Source organism: Prunus mume, linkage group LG8, assembly GCF_029339155.1.
Source record: "Prunus mume cultivar Tortuosa linkage group LG8, ASM2933915v1, whole genome shotgun sequence".
Classification (NCBI taxonomy): domain Eukaryota; kingdom Viridiplantae; phylum Streptophyta; class Magnoliopsida; order Rosales; family Rosaceae; genus Prunus; species Prunus mume.
Genome location: NC_142705.1, coordinates 8,455,327 through 8,476,905, shown reverse-complemented (window position 1 = coordinate 8,476,905; position 21,579 = coordinate 8,455,327). Strand labels below are relative to the sequence as shown.

General features: G+C 37.8%; 2 protein-coding genes and 2 pseudogenes across 3 annotated transcripts; all 4 read right to left on the bottom strand.

Moving 5' to 3' along the window:
• Positions 1-2,672: 2,672 nt before the first annotated feature.
• LOC148914656 (putative disease resistance protein At5g66900) lies at positions 2,673-4,215 on the bottom strand (annotated as a pseudogene).
• A 46-nt stretch (positions 4,216-4,261) lies between these two features.
• On the bottom strand, positions 4,262-9,470 carry LOC103339955 (uncharacterized; annotated as a pseudogene). Its single transcript, XR_016122971.1, has 7 exons — positions 8,493-9,470; positions 6,913-7,527; positions 6,192-6,565; positions 5,566-5,700; positions 5,319-5,461; positions 5,073-5,196; positions 4,262-4,772 (listed from the first exon to the last, which is right to left on the bottom strand). The product of XR_016122971.1 is annotated as an uncharacterized LOC103339955 (transcript).
• Positions 9,471-10,593: 1,123 nt separating this feature from the next.
• LOC103339956 (putative disease resistance protein At5g66900) lies at positions 10,594-14,053 on the bottom strand. Its single transcript, XM_016796161.2, has 5 exons — positions 13,282-14,053; positions 12,683-13,083; positions 12,017-12,375; positions 11,714-11,925; positions 10,594-11,614 (listed from the first exon to the last, which is right to left on the bottom strand). The coding sequence occupies exons 1-5, from the start codon at positions 13,925-13,927 to the stop codon at positions 10,776-10,778; spliced, it is 2,457 nt and encodes an 818-aa protein (XP_016651647.2). The 5' UTR covers positions 13,928-14,053; the 3' UTR covers positions 10,594-10,775.
• Positions 14,054-16,513: 2,460 nt separating this feature from the next.
• LOC103339957 (putative disease resistance protein At5g66900) lies at positions 16,514-20,133 on the bottom strand. Its single transcript, XM_008243323.3, has 5 exons — positions 19,170-20,133; positions 18,638-19,041; positions 17,999-18,357; positions 17,652-17,851; positions 16,514-17,517 (listed from the first exon to the last, which is right to left on the bottom strand). Exons 1-5 carry the CDS (start codon positions 19,777-19,779, stop codon positions 16,679-16,681), a joined length of 2,412 nt encoding a protein of 803 aa, XP_008241545.2. The 5' UTR covers positions 19,780-20,133; the 3' UTR covers positions 16,514-16,678.
• Positions 20,134-21,579: the final 1,446 nt, after the last annotated feature.

Sequence of the window (21,579 nt, the reverse complement as noted above, 5' to 3'; positions counted from 1 at the left end):
TTCGTGTGAAGAGGCGTCATCAAGCTCCACGAACTGACCTTCTTAACTCCTCAACGAGATCTTCACCCTCTGTAAGTTTTTGCTTGAGATCTTCTATTTCGTCATCTCCGATAAACAACGTCTTATTATGGTCTTCCATCTCTTTGATCAATGGCAGTAAAGAATTTATCATGGAGTCGAGGTTTGTGCGCCAGGTTTCAAAGTTGAAACCCTTCCCCACCGTTCCCCAGAGTAAATTACCCCCCGGTCCTACCAGTGCTCCAAGGCCGATCCCTCCAAAAAACTCCACCGTTGGATTAATCATTCTTGATGATGATCTTTGATCACCTGTAACAAAACCCTAACACAACACCAAAACATCAGTAAAAAGAACTTAAAAACAGTGACTGATCAAGAAAACAAACAAATCAAGAGACTCAAAAACCTACCGATACAATTCTGCCAAACAAAACACTCTTCTTCACTGAGAAACGCGAAGAAATTTGTGAGGTTAGCCTCAGAATTCATCTATTTTTATAAGCATTAACTTACTTGTCACAGTTGGATGCCACTCAATTTACCAACCCGGCAAATTAATGCACCAGGTTCTAGGAAGGAAACTTACCAAAAGCAACCAAAAGGAGAGCTAAGATAATGTTCAAGGAAAATAGCCTACCTAATCACATTAAAAAAGGTAAAGCTATAGTTTTTCAGCCAATAAGTTTGCAATCCGTACGCATTAAGTTTTCACCCACTAAGTTTGAATATGATTACATTAATAAGTTTGAGATGGCTTATGATCGTTAGTGATGCTGTGGATGCCACTTGACACAATGGTTCAAGTCAGCACCATGCCAACTGAAAAGTTTCTTGAACTCCAACATTGCTAGGTAGGAAAATAAGAAAAAAAATATATGAAGAGGGAAAAAGATGACACTCTGGTTTAAGAAGCAATCCTCCAATTCAGCAAAAATCGCGACTACAATAACACATTTGTTATGAATTCCAATATTTAGTAGTATAACCACTTAATCAGTTGGTGCTTTGTAAGAGATTAAGTAGAGGACAATATCGGTGCTAGTGGTAGTAGATCACTGATCCGTCTCCTATATACTTTTTGACATTACTTTTGCAGGATTTATTACTAGGCTGCGCAGGTAAGTTAATTCTCACGGTTCATAGTGTTTATTGTGCTCCTCCTTGGCGTATTCATGGTTCCAATTTTGGTTTATTTTTGTTTTTACGTTTGTTTTCTTGGTTGTAGTCTTTTACTTTTTGTGTTGGGTTGGTTATTGACAGGTTTTTTTTTTTTCCTTCTCTTTCATAATTGTTTCTTCACTGCAAAAGAAACACTCGTCTTCACTGAGAAAATTGAAAGTTTGTGTTGTTTGTGACGTTAGCCTCAGAAATCATCTACTTTTATAAGCATGAACTGGGAAAGCTTACTCGAAATTCCAAGTAGGAGGCCACTCAATTTGCCAACCCGGCAAATGCACGCCACGAGAGGAGAGGTTTCTTCTACGAAACTCACCAAAAGCTACCGAGAGCAGAGCTAGTGAGTTTGAATATTATTGCACACCAAACCAAATATGTTTGAATATTCCAGGTATGTGTAAGGGTGTTACGTAAGCTGATTATGATTATAAAATAAAAAAGGCAAAAAGAAGATGATTGTTCAACCTACCATTCTAAAAGACAAAATGATCTTAGCACTTTGTTATAAAGATATTAGCAGTGAAGGAAACTGTCTATCATTTGTGATTGTTTGGATTGGATTTGGGAAGTCTTCGTTTCTCTTTGGATATTGCTGTGTTCTCTTTCGCGCCGTTTAGTTTTTCTTGTGGGCCTCTGTTCTATTTGCGATCCATTTCGGCCTTTTGACAATCTTCAGCAGGCCCAAATCAATAGCCTAAAAATAGATAGATAGGGTATCTTTTTGTTGGAGGTTTCTGGAAAATAAAAACTTTTTATTTAATTTTTTGACATGGGTACCTAATCGGTGACCAGTAAATTATAAAAAATAGTATAGCCGTGCGGCTTTACTAGGGCAATGTTTTTATTTTCATTAAAACTTAGTATAGGCCGGTCGGCTATACTATGTTTTGCCACCTGACCGTAGGTGCATCTTTCCTATGAATCGTATAGCCGGGCGGCTATATGATTTTCAAATATATATTTTAATAGTAAAGCCGTTCGGCTATACTCTACGATATTTCTTTTTTTAGAAAAATAGTATAGGCCTAAACTGTTTTTGACACATGGTTCCCTTTCTTTTTATAATAAACAGTATCGCCGGCCGGCTATACAGCCAAACGGCTATACTTGGGTATTTTCCAAAAAATATTAGTACCACCATACCGCTCGGCTATACTACGGGTATTTTTATTTTAGGAAAAATACCCAAGTATAGCCGAACGGCTATATGGTCTTGTAATTTTCAAAATAGCAGAGCACCGAGGCTATACTGTGGTTGTTTTTATAATTTTTTCAAAACATAGTATAGCCGACTGGCTGTACTATAGTTTTTTTAAGAAAAATGGTATAGCCATGCGGCAGGACTTGTTTTCACACGTGTAACCAGTACGCTGGTTTTTTTTATTTATAAAAAATAGTGTTTTTTTTATTTATAAAAAATAGTATAGCCGCCCGGCTTTACGACATTTTTTTTGTTTTTTGAAAAATGGAGGTCATTACTACATTGTGACTATATAATTAGCCAAACTCTGGCTGGTGAGTTCGTGGAGGTTCGCAATGGATAGAGTGTCTTCATCTAGCTCATATAACTCTGTCCATATACCCACAGGGATACTTTGATTTTCAGGAAATGAATCAAGGTCTATGAAACATTCCCTGATGATGGGTTGTTTTTTACCCAACGCATCTAAGTTGCTTTGGAAGCAACCAAGGAAATCGGTTTCGGGATCAAGAAGAGAAAAATCTTCACACCAAACCCTTGGTCTTCTAGTCCAAGTCTCTATGGATTGTCCGCAAAGTGATCTTCCGGTGGCTGTAATGGTAAGTGGAAATCCCTTACAGCGTTCTACTATCTGCAGTTCAATTGTCCCAATGGAAGTCAATTACTTTTGAATTGAGAGTCAATATATGAATGCGGATATGCCATGCATTGCATTTAATAAAGAGTAATGCTACACTTACCACATTTTTATCCCACATTTCTATACCACATGATGTGGCATGTTCATATTATATGCCACATCAATTAAATCAATGAAGTGTATTTTAATTAAGACAATTAGAAAAACAAATATTGGAATAAATCATAAAAGAAAAGAAAATATTACATAATTTTAATTGTTGTGGTTGTCCACCTCATCTGCCACATAAGATGGTATAATAATGTGGTATACAAATGTGGTAAGAGTAGCATTATTCCTTAATAAATCACCTGTCTGGCAAGGTATTATGGAACATAAGAGCTCTTATCTCCGAGTGAAGCAGAACGATGATATAGGGTCATTGCATCTTCATCATTCAACGGTTTTAAACAATATGTATAACCAAATCCTGGAAACTCAGATATTGATGTCACCAAAATCTTGTAATTTGACATTTTGAATGGATCAAGCTTGTCAAGAAAGGATTCTGACCGAACATCATCTAGGACCAACAGTACAGGATTTTGTCCTGGTTCCTTCAAAACATTTTGCAGCCTGAGAACCGCAATTTCTTCAAGATGGAGGCCATTAGGTACCTGGGATTCCTTGTGTAGATATAGTTGTTGTACAATATGCTCCAAGTTGGGCTTTTTGGAAACAAGGACAAAGAAGATATTGTTCTTGAATATATCTGTCCAAATACAACATAAAAAAGGCTGTTACTGGGAGGCCACTATAATCTGTCTATAATTGCAGTCCTAGCATTTGCAAATACCGTGAGACTGAAGCTATTAGTGACCGCAAATCTGATGACTAAAGGGCCCTTACAATTTGGTCACTAAAACACACAAACTGGGTCCCGTGCCTATATTAGTGACCTATATGGTTTTTTTGTTTTGTCACGTGTAAATAAAATCTGAGATGCGTAATTGATATAAAATCCTGGAAATAGCTACTAGCTAGTGTTTTTACTGGGCTGATTGAACCTGTTCCAAAGCCTCCACAAATTCTTTCGTACAAATTCCGATTGAGATAGCCTATGATTGTTCGTGATGCTCTGTGATGCCACTTGGCACAATGGTTCAATGCCAAATGTATAACTTTCTTGAACTTGAACCATTGTTAGGAAAAAAGGAAAAAAAAAAAGAGGGAAAAAGATGATAGTGTGGTTTAAGAAACGATCCTCCAATTCAGCACAAATGGTGACTACAAGAACATAATTTGTTACGAATTCCAACAGTTGCCGCCCAAAATATAAAAATTCAACATGGAAAAAAGAACTAAAAAGAAGACGACTGTTCAATATCTGTACATACATAATATCTGTAGATCCAGTCTTGGGACTTTGGAGGGATTGCTAGGGTTATTCCTTAATTTCCTGAACATGTTCCAATGCTTCCACAACTTCTTTCATGGAAGGTCGGCTTTTAGGATCTAGTTTTAGGCATTTTAGAATAATCTGTCCTGTCTGTAACGCTGCCTTTAAGGAACATTGTCCCTCAATCCCTGGATCCATGATGGTTTTCAACTTTGTTTCATGAGACAAAAGTGGTTTAGCCCATTCGACCAGATTCTGCTGTTCAATGGGGCGACGCCTATCAAGTGCCTGGAACCCAGTCAGAATTTCAAGCAGCACAACACCGAAGCAATACACGTTACTCTTCGTGGTAACATGACCTGTTAATTAATTATAGTGCACATGTGAGAAATAGCAGCTGATTCAAGATAAAGATGCACTTTTTATATTAGTTTATTTCAAAATGCCAGTTAGAAAGATCTGTGTACAAAAGATGTCTCATTCATTGATTTCCCCCAGTAGAAACATATAAGGTAAATATTCTGGTAGTTGAAGCCAAACTCTCAAGGCTCAAGGCCTGGTGTTAGTAATGAGCAAGGGGGTTACGAAGAATCTAAATTAGTGAATTTGTCAGGACAAAGCCACAATGCATAAAATTTCTAAATAGCCTCCATCATTACCTGTTCCAAAATACTCTGGAGCAGCATAAGCATATGTGCCCACAATCCTAGTTGACACATGCGACTCTACAAAAATTGGCCCCAATTCTGCCATGCCAAAATCTGAGATTCTTGCGTTATAATTCTGCAGAAGATAAATACAGAAGAGGGGTAAAAACCAAAGAGAGGAATAATCAATGTCATGCACAAGTAGACTCACTTAATGCACAATGAGAGATAGAAAGGTTGGGTTAAAAAGGAACAAACCTCATCAAGCAATATGTTTGAGGTTTTGAAATCTCTGTATATGATTTGTACTTCTGAAGTGTGTAAGAAAGCTAAGCCTCGAGCTGCTCCAATAGCTATTTTGAGTCTGCTGTCCCAAGATAGTGGTTCAGTGCTAGATCTCCCTACTCGAAAATGAAAATTCTGGAGTCAACAAAATAAATTTGTGATGGTGAACAAGAAAAAATATGTTACTTTCAGTTCCCTGTTTTCATCATTGATTTCGTACTTCTGAAAATGTAATTCTCCAAGCTTCCTCTTGGCATGAACTCATAAACAAGGAGTAGATCATTTTCTCCCAACAGTATCCTAATAGCTTGACAAGGCTGGGATGAGAAAGCTTCCCTAAGAAGTTCACCACTGACTACATTGCCAAATATACAAGAAACTCGTTAGCTTCAAAAGAAAGCATAACACTGAAAATATTTAGGAAGAGTGGTTAAGCATAACCCATGCACCAAATTGTATAACTAGGATAGAAATCAGAATGGCATTAAATAAGAATAAGAATGATGTAACCTCCAACGAATTACTTTTATATGTCATATTACCATTTTAATACTAGTGCTGAATGGTCTCAACACAAAATGGTGTTTTAAGATGAAAATGAATTTGAAGTCCCAACACAGCCTTGTGCTGATTGACACATGATCTCCTAAATGCTAACTAATCAATGCATGGCTCAAATCTTTCATGAATGAACCATTCTTTCATGAAAAAATGATAACGGTAATAAAGCGGAGGCAATAGACTTGCCAACTCATGACATCATCTTGTTATTATAGATGTTGTCTTCACATGTAAATGCTGATAACGGAAAATGCTCAATAATGTTATTAGAGTTTAAAATAGTACCTGCCAATCTTGAAAACCTTTTGCACTTCCTGGGTTCAATTTCTTGATAGCAACAGGTGATCCTATGCCAACCTTAGAAGGTGCAAGCTCATCTATCCAACCACCGGTTCTTCTTCTGAAATTCCACTACCATAAAGGTGCTTCTTCTTTGAAAACCTGCCCATATTCTCCCTCACCAACCATTGTGTCTCGGCTGAAATTCCTAGTAGCAGCCTTCAACTCTGAAAAACTGAAAATTCTTAAGTTGGATGTCTCCAAAATTTTCCCATCACTCTGTGACTTGTCCATTCGTCGGGTTACTGCCTCCGAAAATTCACTCCCTCTGCTCCTGCTAGCATTTGAATCTATATTCCTGCTATGATTTTCGGCTGCCCCTAAAGAATGTCAAAGAATATGCACAAATCATATATGAAAGAAATAGAATATAATTAGAATGAGAATAGGAATGGTAATGGAATGGAATCAAGTAATGATTGAATCCAATCCATTGTTTGGTTTACAATTTGAAACCAAGCTTGAGCAAAAAAATTTATTCCCATTCTTATTTGTGAACAGAAAAATTGGAATGGTCATTTTATAGGAATGAGTACATTCCATTCCTTCAAACAAAACATAACCTAAAAAGTTTCATCTTAATTGACCAAAAAAAAAAGTTTCATCTTCAATTCCTATATTCAAAATCCAACTGTAAGAAATGGAAGTTCAAGTACTGCGCACTCACTTTGATTTTGTACCGCGCCACTCCCTTCAATTTTATCAACAACCGCCTTTGTATTCCTAGCTGAAACCAATGTCTCTTTCACATCCCTTGTTCCCTGCACGTTCACTAAATCCAATCCAACTCTAGGCGATAAAGGTTCAGGTAATGCACCCCAACCTTTAGTTTGAATTTGATCTTGCACCAGACCACTTCCTTCAATTTTCTGGATCACTGCCTCTATATTTTTTACTGAAACCAACGTCTCCTTCACATCTCTTGCTACCTGCACTTTTAGTATATTTAACAGCTTTTGAAGAGATTCATCCAATCCCAAAAGTTTGTCCCTGTATTTATACTGTTTGCAGCTGGACCACAAACGAACCTTGGAGCACTTGCGGATGAGCTCTACACCCATTTCCATTTGATTTCTAAAATTTTCTAGTTCCTCCTTTGGGCGATCTAATACTTTGTTATGTTTTGCAATCTCTTCGATCAATGGTTTTAAGGAGTCTAGTGTGGATTTGAGATCTCCAAGGAGGGGTTTAAACACCGTAGTCTTGTCCTTCACTTCTATAACCACATCAAACAACACAACAAAAACTGCTTGTAGAGAAGTCCCTCCATCGAACGACGTCACTGCATAATTACAACACCACCAAAATCAGATAACTCATAATTGTCTCAACATGTGAAGAAAAAAAAAGTGAGAGACACCACCTAAATCCAATAAATTAATTTCATTAGGAACCCAAGAACAGAATCAAGCAAAACCAAGCAATACAAAAGTACTCAACTTTTTATTAAATTTAGAATCCAATATGGATATAAAATGAGGGTTTAAATTTGAATTTTTAATGTCAATTGCTTAGTTGGACTAGAAATATTAACTTTTTATGTTAATAAGATCTACATATAAATCTGATTATTTGAGCAAGGAAGGAAATATGGAAAATAATTTAAATATAGAGTTTACCAGTCCGTTCTCTTCGCCTCTAGTAACTGATGATAGAGAGGAACAGAACTGAAAAAAAAGAATCAGTAAACACTCAATTCATTTAAAGAAAATATCAAAACTCTTTCCGTATATTCCTTTAAACATTTGATACCAGAAATTTAATCCAAGTAGTTGAATCAAATCCCTCATTTGAACTCCATACATTTAAATGCAACCTAAGGTCATTTGGAACCCAAGAAGACAACAATCAAGCGACTCAAAGCCAAGCAACAGAAAACTCAATTTTATCTTGCTTTGTTTGGTGATCAAACAAACAGAAAGAATAACATGCTATCCTTGAATCAGAAAAGACAATATAAACAAGCTACGTCTACTGATCAAAGGGGTATTAAGCTCTTGCTAGCCATTGGTGTTCATCTTTGTTTTCTTTTTCAAAAAGGAAAAAAGTTAAATTTCTACATCAGATATTGGTGCATAGTTACCATTCTTCTAATCTAAATTTCAGAAGTATTCAATGATGCTTCTTGCTACAATAAAACCTCTGTATACATGTACTCTAGAAAATGGAAAATAAAAAGTTGACAATGTAAGAAAGAAAAAACAATAGCAATTGGACAGTACATAAATCTTGTTCCAAGAAATTCACCTTGTTGCTCACCATTCCCTTGACTTTGCTCCCGCACCGTCTCCGCATTGCCTCCTGAAACCGAGCTCTCCGTGACATCCCCAGCTCTCTCCTGCAGCAATTTCTGTATATCCAACAGTCTTCTATTCACTTCATCGAGCTTGTCTCGGTTTTGCCTTGCCAAAACCAACACCTCCTTCACATCCCTTGCTTCTTGCATCTTCAATTTCTGCAACAATCTTTTCAGAGCCCTATCCAATTCAACAATCTGCTCACTGTAATCATTTAAGCAGCAGTAGTTCCACATGTGAAAGTTCGATAGCTTCTCAACGAGCTTTACACCTTCCTCCATTAGCATTTTGAGACCTTCGATTTCCTCATTTGGGAGACCCAATTCGACGTTATGCTCTCCAATTTGTTGGATGTCTCTAGCCACCAAAGAGTCTAGGGTGGATTTGAGATCTCCGAGAAGGGATTTAAAGGTGCCGCTCTTGCTCATGGCTTGCTTAACGCCATCATAGAGCAGCGTAAACAGTGTTCCACCGATAAATTCTAGTGCCATAATTAGTAGAAGCACCCAACGCCCAAAATTTGAAAACATGTACTTGATTTTAAAATGAACTTTAACGAACCTTCTTCAATATGGTGCCGAATTGGGTTCCCTTCGCTTGCTCAGAGAGGAGGAGAGCAGGAGACGCAATAGATGATGAGCGGTGGGAGAGACGAGACCTCCCATGGTTGGAGCTGTAGCTCAACTATGAAAGTCCGAAGAGCTTAACTCAAAACACCAAAAACCCACCAGCAAAGACCAAATTTTTGGCCACTTCAACCGCCCAACATGCCACAAACATCAAGCAATGTTAAAATTTCAGAAAAGTCAACAGATTCATACTCCTTCTCCTTTATCTAATCATAATATTTATTTTCTTGTTGAGGTCAGCTTCTTAAGTCTTAAACATATTCAAAGCTTCATTTTTGCTGAGAATGAAGTGAATACACACGGCAAAACTCAGAGCAATCATCCATATATGAATGTCATGTAATAATTTCTCCTCTCCACGTACAGGAGTTGATCTAAAATCACATAAGTTAATGTACAGGTTTGAATGTAGAGTCAAGTAAAGCGGCCTCTCCATCATTTGTCTGATTGGATTTGTTTCTCGATTTAGACATTTGTTGTTTTGTCCTTCGCGCCTTTTAGTTTTTATTTTGGGCCTCTCTGCTCTATTTGGGACCCAATGGGCTTTTAAGAAGGACCATCTTCAGGAGGCCTAAAAACAAAAAACGTAACCCAGCAGCATAAAGATAGGTATTTATACTTTGGACGGCAGCTGGCTTGCATTGGTGTGAACTGAACCAGGGTTGGGCCAAAACCAAACACCACCTTGATTATTCATTTGCGAAAAGACTATAATAAGGAGTTTAATTGAGGGGTTCAATTCCACCATCAATAAATAAGAAAAAATCAACGAACTTCAACATTTTAAATGTTCAATGGTGAGATTGAATTTCTCAAATAAGCTCCTCACTCTAAATCTAAACTCCTCATTATAGGAGCTCCCATCAATTTGTAGAAGAGTAACGTTACGAGCATCAACTTAATTACTAACTTAATGACAGTCAAATTAAACAATGAATGAAGTTGTTAATTCTTGGAACAGTTGAATAAATTGAGACAATTGACTCTACAACAACATGACTTGATAGAGCAAGCCATAACATTATATTTATTGACTTGGAATTAATATGGGTCTTTTCCAAGTTGGCTTTTATGGTTGGATCGGACAGAGACTTCTAAACCGCGTTCCATATGATATGGATATGGTGCGTAATATTATCTCTGATTGTTTAAAGTTTAAACCAACTACTTTTTTTCCATAATTGGCTATCTGTTCTTGACTGGTTTTCGAACCTGAAGTTGATATTTTTTTTCCATGCTTTCCTATTAGACTTCTTTGATGGGATTGCAATTTGAAACCACATGCCTAAGATATTATTTATCTTTCACCATTAATTCAGTAAAGCTTTGCCTTCGGCTCCAAGTAATATGTTAGCCCCTGCCCTCCTCTGCCTTTCCTCATAAGAAATCGCACATGTACATTAATAAATCTTTAGTATATGGTTTGTTTGTAAATCCAAATCCTCTCATTCACACTGTTTTAATTATGCAATATCTCATACAGAAGCAAAATGAAAAACAAGCAAAGCAATAGAGAAGAACATTAGGAAAAATAAAGGAATTGAAACGCAACTCACTGACAGAGACATTGCCCCCAACTTAGATTCATTAAGGACAGTGACCTCTCATAGATTGTGGAGCCAATTCAGGTTGAAGTCTTCTTTCACCACTGTTATGTGTAGGTTTGTGAGACTCTGTTTAAAAGGTTCTCCCCATAATATTTTTGTTTCATCATCGCATATCACTTCCCGTAACTTCCCAAGATGCAAAACTGATAGAGGCAACTCCTTCAATCTTGAGCATTGTCCCATGTTGATCTTTCTTAAACCACTCATTTCCCCAATGTCTTCAGGCAACTCCTTCATGCTGAAACAATTACTTATGTCAAGAAAGTCTAACCTTGTGAGGTTCTTAATCGAGCCTGGAAGCCCTTCCAAGTTTACGCAGGACCTTAGCCTCAAAACCTCTAAATTATCCAGCTTTCCAATCTCTTTAGGCAAGGCGGATAGCTTATGACAATTGGTAATACTGAGCTTCTTTAGGTGGATAAGATCACAGAGCTTGGCAGGCAATTCCACCAAATCATTGCAATAGTCGATGTTCAATTCCACTAGATTTGGAAATGCCTCTAAGATTTGAATGGAAGAGTTGCTAAAAGCTTGACCGATGCTGCACATGAATAAAGATATCTTCTGCAGACTCTTCAACTGCATGGAGTTCTTGCTTATGGAAGGAATTGAAATGCGCTCTAATCTTATTCTCTTCAGATTAGGCAAAGAACCCAAAAGCTTGAAATTACTCAAGTCAGCTTGTAAGACACCATAATTTGTGACTATCAGAACCTTCAACTTGGACATTTTCTTCACAAATTTGGGCAGAACATAGTTCTCTGTCTGAAAATTCAGAACTAGAAACTCAGCTTTTGGTAGATGCATGTTGTGCCACTTTGCTGAGGACGATCCATCTGCAAACATGAAGAAATACTATATTCAAGCCTTAGTGTTTACATGTGTGTGTGTGTTTGTGATATATGTATTTGGTAAAGAAGGAGAGACGGGACAACCAGTTGAGATAGATAATAAGCGGGTCTTCTTGGGCTTATTTTTTTGTTCTGTCCACCAGTTAGGGAGATTGTCACCACAAATGTCTATAATCAGCCTTTTTCTCTGTCCTATTCTGTCCTGACCAGTCTGTTGGATAGCCAGATTTCTAAGCATATCATGCTGCGTAACAAAGTGTTCATTGTAATAGCTATCCAACTCCATCTTTCCATTCCTGGTTATGATCATAAATATGTTGCTTACAATCAAAGAAAAGGTAAAGTGAGAAGAGATATCAAAGAGGAAATGAATTGAAGCTTGCATACCTTGTAACTAGATTGGCCAGATTACGATTGGTTAGCTCGTGGATGTTCGCAATGGACCAAAAGTCCTCATCTAGCCCATATAACTCTGCCCACATATCAATGAGAGCAACAGCAGGGATACTTCGGTCTTCAGGAAATGAAGCAAGGTCAATGAAGCATTCCTTAATGATATGCATTCTTTCATCCAAGGCATCTAAGCTACTTTTGAGGCAAGCAAGCAAATAATCCTCAGAATCAAGAATAGAAGAACCTTTAGACAATTTCGCTACTCTTTTCTCCCAAATCTCTGTAGGCTGTTCGCAAACTGATCTTCCGATTGTTGTAATGGCAAGTGGAAATCCCTTACAGAGCTGAACTATCTGCAGTTAAATTGTCCCTAAATGAAGTAAATTACTTGCACATCGAAAATTTAACCTCCTCTCCAAATCATATCAATTGTTTAATGAAGATAAGAAAATGGTTAACCGGCTATCTGCTTCTCCTTATTCTTATTTTCGATTTTGTTTATAAGTAAAGTAGGCATAAAGTTATGTGCATTTTCAGATATCAAAATGTGTTCACTTGCGTATATGGACCCTTCACATAGAAAATGAAGGTTATTTGTCTCCTTGTTTTGTGAGGCACAATAAACACAAATTATGTTCTGAAATGCAAATAAGAAATTACCTGTTCCGCTAGATTGTCCGGTATATAAGAGCTCCCATCAGTCCGGGATGCTGAATGACGAAAAAGAGTCATTGCATCTCCTTGTTCCAATGTTCCTAAAAGATATGCAGGACCAAATCTTGGAAATTTAACTCTTGATGTCACCAAAATGTTGTGATTTGGCCTTTTGAATTCATCAAGCTTATCAAGAAGGGAGTCTGAATCTGGATATACATCATCCAGGACCAAAAGTAGAGGATCTTGTCCTGTTGTATTCAGAAATTCTTGCAGCCAGTTAAATGCAATTGCTTCTTCTTGGAAAGCAGGTACCAGGGATTCGGTTTTTCGACATAGTTCTTGTACAACAAGGCAGTTGGACTTCTTTGAAACAGTGACGAAAAAGATATTGCCTTTGAATTTCTCTGTCCAATTAGAACACAAGAAAGTAGTCACCAAGAGGTCATTTAAATCTGTCCACAATTGTACAAATTCTTTCTTCAACACATTCTAAATTCTAGATTATAAGTGGTACAGAACTTTTCAATTTATGATTGAAAAAAAAACTTCACCAATTAGTATAAAAATAAGGCTATAGAAATTGATATACTTGTATACCATACCTTTGACTTTCTGATCTTTGCAAATCTTTTGTGCCAGTGTGGTTTTCCAGCATCCTCCAAGACCAGTCACCACAAGCATTGATGCCTCGTCTTTAAGAAGCTCCATCTTCAACTCCGTCACCTTCACATCCAACCCAACAGTAAAGGGTGGAGGCTCTGGTATTGCACACCAACCTCTAATTTGGTTTTGATTTTGATTTTGATATTGTGCCACAATATTCGCATCGATTTGGTTCAACGTTGTCTCCACATTGATCACCCGAGCCCTCAGATCACTTATTATGTGCACTGTCAGTACACTTAACAGTGTTTTGAGAGATGCATTCAATGCAACAAGTTTGCTGGTGTACATAGGCTTTTTGAAAGCGTTCAACTTCCATGGACGAACCTTTGAGCATTTGTCAACCAGCTGAGCGCCATTCTCCATTTGTATTATAAACCTTTCTAGGCCCTGCATTGTGCGAAACACTATGTTGGGATGTTGTCTTACATCTTCGTCCACTTGCTGAAAAGAGTCCAGGGTGAATTTGAGATCTCTGAGGTGGGATTTAAACATTATAGCCCTCGAAGTCACAGCTATAACGCCATCAAGCAGCGTCCCAAATACTGCTCCCAGAGCAGCTCCTCCTACTAAGACCAATGCCATAACTACACCCAAACAACAGCCAACTCTGAAATTTTGTGGGAGACCTTAACATAAATTTAGATGTCACAAGTAAAGTGAATTCGAACCCAAAAAAACAAAGAGAAGATGAGCAAGAATATATTTAGTACATTGAAATATTCTTCTTCAGATATGAATATAGAAAGACTCTGGGTCAACTATTTAGTACAACTGGGGAAGGTACTGCGCGACGCGTTGTCTTTGCCCACAACTATTTAGTCCAGGACTCCAGCGACATTTATTTAGTTAAAAAATAAAAAGATAAATTTATTCTCTTTTGTATTGAGTGCTTCTCTTCTGTTTTTGTAAAACAGTAATTACTTCCTTTGGCTCCTACAAGTTTGAATTCGCAGTTAAACAGTTGTTCCTTCCGCTGTAAAAAGGTAATTTGTAATCCTATATTTTCTAGAAGGTGGGGACAGATGTGTGTTGGAGGTTTTTTATATTTTTTCGATACAACCGCACAAGCGATAGTTTAAATTACATGGTGAAGTCAGTGTCTGAGGCCTTTTAGATATCCATAAAACTGGGTCTTATTAAATAGGGCAAGTAAATAAGCTCTTAATCAATTTAGCCCACCTGTGCTTTTCTGAACACCTGTGCTTTTCTTACTCTGACCCCAACAATGACTTGATACATGGACCAAGATACAATATTGACTTAGAAAACCGCGTTCCACACTCTTTTATTATATAAAAAAACTAATTGGCACATGCTCATAGGGGCCAGTGGAAGAGGAATTATGGAAGAAAACGACAGCCTAAAAACACAAAAGCGACCCCAGCCATACACATGTGGCGCTAGATCAGCAACTAAAGTTAAAAAACCAAAACCAGAGACCAAAATGGCAAATAAAGCAAGTCCCCTCAGGCTGATTGTTTCCTTGCACTGCTTTCAGTATACCTTCAAGTCTTTGAAGAGATTTATCCAATGCAACAAGTTCGTCGATGTATTCATACTTTTTGTAACTGCTCCACAGACTGACCTTGGAGCACTTACGAACAAGCTTCTCACTCTCCTCCATTCGCATTTTAAAATTTTCCAGTTCCTCTATATATATAGGGGCAATCCACATTGGTATATTCTACTGTTTTCGCGATTAGTGGTTTTAAAGAGTATGTCGTGGAATCAAGATCTCCAAGCAGGAGTCTAAACATGGCAGTCTTGTCCTTCACTCCTATAACAGCATCAAACAGCTCCCCAAATGCTGCTGCTAGAGCAGCTCCTCCAACTATCGATGCCACTGCTGTATAATTACACCCAAAAAAAGGGTTGTTATATTCGAACTTGTGAACTCTTTTAATGTTATGAAGAGTAATAATAGTAAAAGGAGTGTTAACTTGTACCGCATTGCCTTTTTCAACTCGCTTGAGCGCATACTCTATATTCTTTATTGAACCAAAGGTTTCTGCTAAATTTAATGCACACTTGTCTGGAAGAATTTAGAAAAATCTAGAAAAAAGTAGAAACCTCGAGAAATGTCCACCAACTTTAACAAAGTCAAGCTTTGAGACATGATTGTTGTAGGCATTCTAGAAAAGTCATAATAAAAATCTTGTAATAAGGTAATAATACTATTATATTGTAAACTAGTGAACCCTACATATAGGTGTTGAGCCCTCTTGTATAAGTGAACTAAGAGAGAAGAGGCCAATAAGCCAGAAAATAGGGAGGAGGCCAATAAGCGTAGTAAACATTTTCTAGTTGTAGAAGGCCAATAAGCCTAGTCCTCTATAAAGCCTTGGTACTCATCTATTGTTGAACAAATAAAATCACTTCATTGTTCTTCTAAAACCCAACAGTCTCCACGTCCATTTCGGATTCCAGCTGCAGCTCTAGTGTAGCCAGCAGCCTTCTAATAGACCCTTTCATTTCAGCAAGCGCTTTCGCACTTTCTCTTGCCAAAGGGAACGTCTCCTTCAGAGCACTTGGTTGCTCTTGCTGTTGCACTTGCAGCCTCAGATTTTCCAACTGTCCTCTATTATAACCTTCGAATTCAACGACCTTTTCGGCGCTTTGCTTTCCAAAAGCAATGTCTCCTTCATTGGCAAGATAGACCGCGTAACAACTACTAACTAGTTGAGTTTATATATATTATATAGATTGGTGGTGGTGGATCAACTGGCAGCTTTGGTTGATAAAAAGAAAAAATTAAGGAAAACTTGAATAAATTGATAGGAATCTTTCACCATCAAAATTAAAGCTTACAGTTATGTCTTAAACGGTTAATTCAAAATAGCGTTTTGCTGGGCTTCGTATAACTCCAAAAGCTATTGACTCTACAACGACAGAGACTTCTAAACCGCGTTCCATATGATATCATCTCTGCGTGTACTTCATTTAAAAATGGCTATCTGTTCTTGACTGGTTTACGAACCTGAAATTTCGATATTTTTTGTAACTTTTTTTTCTTCTTCTATGATTTCGTATTAGACTGCAATTTGAAACCACATGCCTAAGATATTATTTATCTAATATGTTAGCTTGTGACTAAATATGTAGCCCCTGCCCTCCTCTGTCTTTCCTCATGAAGAAATCGCACATGTACTCTAGTAAATCTTTAGTATATGGTCTGTAAATCCAAATCTTCTCATTCACACTGTTTTTATCATGCAATGTCTCATACAAAAGCAAAAGGAAAACAAACAACGCAATAGAGAAGAAAATTAGGAAAAAGAAGGGAATTGAAACACAACTCAACCCCATCATACATTTATTAAGGACAGTCAGCTCTCAAAGATCGTGGAGCCAATTCCGTTTGAAGTCTTCTTTCACCACCCTTATGTTTATGTTTGTGAGATTGGATTTGAAAGGTTCCCCCCACAAAATTTCCGTATCTTTGTCACATATCACTTCCCGTAACTGCTCAAGATTCAAAACTGATGCAGGCAACCGCAGCAATCTTAAGCATTGCACCATCTTGATCTTTCTTAAACCACTCATTTCACCAATCTGTTCAGGCAACTCCTTAATGTTGAAACAATAATACATGTCAAGAAGGTTCAACTTAGAGAGGTTCTTAATCGAATCTGGAAGCCGTTCCAAATCTGTGCAGGACCTTAGCCTCAAGACCTCTAAATCGTCCAGCTTTCCAATCTCGTCAGGCAAGGCAGATAGCTGAACGCAATTGGTAATACTGAGCTTTTTTAGGTGGATAAGATCACAGAGCTTGGCAGGCAATTCCACCAAATCATTGCAATAGTCAATGTTCAATTCCACTAGATTGGGAAATGCCTCTAAGATTTGGATGGAAGAGTTGCTAAAAGCTTGACCGATGCTGCACATGAATAAAGATATCTTCTGCAGACCCTTCAACTGCATGGATTTCTTGCTTATGGAAGGAATTGAAACGCGCTCTAATCTTATTCTCTTCAGATTAGGCAAAGAACCCAAAAGCTTGAAATTACTCAAGTCAGCTTGTAAGACACCATAATTTGTGACTATTATAACCTTCAACTTGGACATTTGCTTCACGCACTTGGGTAAAACATAGTTCTCTGTCTGAAAATTCAAAACTAAGACCTCAGCTTTTGGTAGATCCATGTTGTCCCATTTTGCTGAGGACAATCCATCTGTAAACCACATGCTATATGATGTGAGTGTGGGGTAGAAATTGATGTGAAAGTATTAAACAAGCCTTTGTGTGTGTGTGTGTGTTTGTGTATGCATGTCTATCTATTTTGTAAACAAAGAGAGATATGCCAACCAGTTGAGATAGATACTAAGCGAGCATTCTTCGTGTTATGCTTCATCTCTTTCCACCATGTTGGAAGCTCGTCTCCACGTGTGCCTATAATCAGTCTCTGTTGTTTCGGGTCTTCACAACTCTCATGGATCGATAGCAATCTAAGCATATCATGTTGGATAACAAAGTGCTCGCCATAATAGCCATCCACGTCCTCGTTGCTGGTTATGATCAAAATTTAGTTTCTTAGAAGAAATTTGGAGAAATGCGTATTGCAAAAATTAGTTACTAGTGGAAGCTAGTCAGGAATATAAAAGATAGGTAGAGTGGAATATGGTACAAGAGAAAAGGCATAGAAGCTTGCATACCCTGTGACTACTACAAGGCGGGCAAGATTGCGATTGGTGAGCTCGTAGAGGTTTGCAATGGACAGAAAATCTTCAGTTCCCTCATACTCTGCCCACATATCCAGGAGGGCAGTAACGGGGATTATTCGGTCTTCAGGAAATAAACCAAGGTCTATGAAACAATTCTTGACGGTAGCCATTCCTTCGTCTAAGTCATCTAAGCAACTTTTGAGGTAAGCAAGCAACTCTTTGTCTGCTCCAAGAATAGAACCTTTAGACAATTCCCGTACTTTTCTTTCCCAGATCTGTATAGGTTGATTGCGAAGTGAGTCTCCAATCGCTTTAAGGGAAAGTGGAAATCTCTTACACAACCGTACGATCTGCAGTTCACTTGTCCCAAACGAAGTCAATTACTATTTAAGTTGCAGACTCAAAGTTAAACTTTCTCTAAATCATAACAATGGTTTCATGAAGAAGAGAAAAGGGTCAAATAACTATCTATTTTCTTTATTCTTATTTTAGATTCAGTTCAAAAGTAAAGTAGGCACTCTACATGCATGTCTGTTTGCAGATATGTGCAAAAGAGTGAACATAATTCCTTTTCCTCTTTTGTGATCCACAAGTAAGCTTAAATGTTTGAAATTCAAACTAACAAATCACCTCTTCCTGAAGATCATCTGGTATGTCAGAGCTGCTCGTGTTTGGTAGGAAGGCTGAACGACGAAAAAGATCCATTGCAGCTTTATCTTCCAATGTGTCTAAAGGATATGTACGACCAAATTTTGGAAAATGATATCTGGATGTCACCAAAACCTTGCAACTTGGCATTTTGAATTCATTAAACTTGTCAAGAAGGGATTCTGATTCAGACTGAACATCATCCAAGACCAATAGTAAAGGATTTTGTCCTCTTTCCGTCATAAACTTTTGCAGCCATTTAAACGGATTTACTTCATCTTGTAAAGCAGGTACCTCCAATCCCGCATGTTCACATAGTTCTTGTACGATAAGGTAGCTGACCTTATTCGAAACAGTGGCAAAGAAGATATTTTCCTTGAACTTAGCTAGCAAGTACACATAAGAAAGCTGTCACCAAGAGGTCATATAAATTTATCTGTGCTTGTACAACAAGGAACTGATTCCTATAATTTATTTTTCACAAATGCAAATGATGTTAAATTATTTCAGGTACCTTTGACTCTCGGATCATGACAAAACATTGTTGCCAAAGTGGTTTTCCCGCATCCCCCAGCAGCAGTAAGCACAAGTATTGACTCGGTGCCATCCCCAAGGAGCTTCATCTCCTGATCATCCAAAGGCGCATCCAAGCCAACAATAACCGATGGAAGTGGAGGTACTGCACACCGAACCCCGATTTGATTTTTATTTTGTGCCACAACGTTTCCACCAATTCGGTGAAGCATCATCGCTGAATGGCTTCCTAACTGCACTGACAGTATACTTAAGAGTCTATGGAGAGAGTCATCCAATGCCTCAATTTTCCCGGTGTATTTGTGCTGTTTGATGAGGTCGATCCTCCACACCTCACAGCACTCATCAACCAGCTTCTTGCCTTCCTCCATTTTTGTTGTAAAATTTTCTAGGCTCTTCTCCAGGGGAACCAAACGATTGGCAGATTCTAGCTGTTTAATCACTGGTTTTAACGAGTCTAGCGTGGCATTGAGATTTCCGAGGTGTGTTTGAAACATATTGGCTGTGCTCTTCGCTTTTAGAACGGCAGAAAACAGAATTTCAAATGCTGCTCCTAGAGCAGACCCTACAACTAAAGTAACCGGATCCATAATTACAACAACTCAGTTCTGAAAGTTTGTATTTGTTTCAATCTGAACTTGTAAGACAAAACCAACACTATGTAAGGCAGATTACAAATGAGGAACAAGTGAGAGACTCTTAAGATAAGCTTGGAAAATTGACCAAAGATAAAAAGAGAAGCTTGGAAGCCGAGAAGAAAACATTTGCATCAAGAGACCCAGAACCAAGCAATGCAAAAGGAGTCAACTTGCTTCTATTACTTATCATTCAAGTGAATAAGCAAGAATATATCTTCAGCTTCAATGGCCAAAGAATATGTTATTTGCAAGACTCTCTGGGTCAAGATCATCCCATTTAATGTTGTTTTTTCTTTGGAAATCCCGATCGAAACTTCCTCAGTAGGAACGCGTTATAGATATTGATACAAGCAATTATGTGTAAGTTTGTCGAACTGTGAAAGCATCAAATTGCCTTGACTGTTAGGAGGCTGCTGTTGGTTATTGACTCCGACGACATGACTTCACAGAGCAAGCCATAACATTATATATATATATACAGGGTAGTTCCTAAGCCTAAGGGCAAGGTAGGCTCTGCCTACGCCAAACTTTTCAAAAAGAAAAAATACCCACATGACAAACCAAAAAGCAACCCATGTGTATGCATAACCTGAAATTTCTCTCTCCTTTAATTACCTACCACCACTACTAAAAAAAACTCACATAGTGGATTTTATAATCCCACTTGGAAAAAAACACACAACACGTTAAAGAAACAACACTTTAAAACCAAATTTGTTCAAACATAGCGGATTTTATAATCCCACTTGGATAAATAAAAATCCATCCAAAATTGAATTTTCAAATTCCAACCAGCCCCACTTAAAGTTAGTGAAATAAAAAAATCGAAGTGAAAAGATTTATCTACGAATAGTGTAAATCCAGATCTAATTCCAGATCCTACCACGTGAATGGTGTAGGCGTCCGTTTTGGGGTCTTCGAGGTGTGGTCGTGCTCCACGGTGATATCAAGCAAGCACCATTGTTAACTTGTGCCTCTCTCTCTCTCTCTCTCTCTCTCTCTCGCTCACATTATCTCAGTTTTTAGTTGCAGAGAAGAAGAGAGAAGAAGAATAATAATAAAGATGAGAACCCATTAGTATATTGGGTGTGGTTAGAAAATGAAGAAAATAGGTCGTCCGACTTCGTATTACAACTGCTTTCCCACGAGGCTGTATATTATCTCAAGTACAAGCTACATTTTTATTTCCCACGAGGTCCATGTTAACTGTTACAGCTTCTTAATTGATTAAATGGTAAAAGTTTGAACACAAAGGCGACCCCAGCCATACACATGTGTCACTGGATCAGCAACTAAAGTGAAAAAACCAAAACCAGAGACCAAATTGGGTTCAAATAAAGCAAGTCCTCGCAGGCTAGGATCATACAAGACCTCTTAATTTGAACTAGAAATATAAGTTTGATTTTTTATTTTATTTTATTTTTATTTTTTATAATACAAGCGATAGTATAAAACATCTTCGGGTCTAGGATAAACACTTTAACCATTGCATTGGTTATGTAAATTTTCGTTTTCTTGCTGTTTTTTATCTTCATATTTATGTTTGACATTGGGGTGGCGTAAAGGCCCAAAGAGGGAGAGATGACAAGCCTAAGCAAAGTTGACTTTAGGCTTAGGAAAGCCCAACACATCCGTTTTCTTCTCGTTGTCGTCACTCATTTTATTTGTCTTCCTTCTTTGGGCATAAAGAAGGTTATTTATACTTTGAACGGCAGCTGACTAGCATTGATGTGAACTGAACCAGGGCTGGGC

Coding starts and splice junctions, on each gene's coding strand:
- LOC103339957 (XM_008243323.3), bottom strand. CDS start 19,779: ATGGATCCGGTTACTTTAGTTGTAGGGTCTGCTCTAGGAGCAGCATTT. Junction 18,358..18,637: donor CAGATGATCTTCAGGAAGAG/GTGATTTGTTAG, acceptor AGTGAACTGCAG/ATCGTACGGTTGTGTAAGAG. Junction 17,518..17,651: donor CTTAGTATCTATCTCAACTG/GTTGGCATATCT, acceptor TGTGGTTTACAG/ATGGATTGTCCTCAGCAAAA.
- LOC103339956 (XM_016796161.2), bottom strand. CDS start 13,927: ATGGCATTGGTCTTAGTAGGAGGAGCTGCTCTGGGAGCAGTATTTGGG. Junction 13,084..13,281: donor CAAAGATCAGAAAGTCAAAG/GTATGGTATACA, acceptor CTAATTGGACAG/AGAAATTCAAAGGCAATATC. Junction 11,615..11,713: donor CTTATTATCTATCTCAACTG/GTTGTCCCGTCT, acceptor TCATGTTTGCAG/ATGGATCGTCCTCAGCAAAG.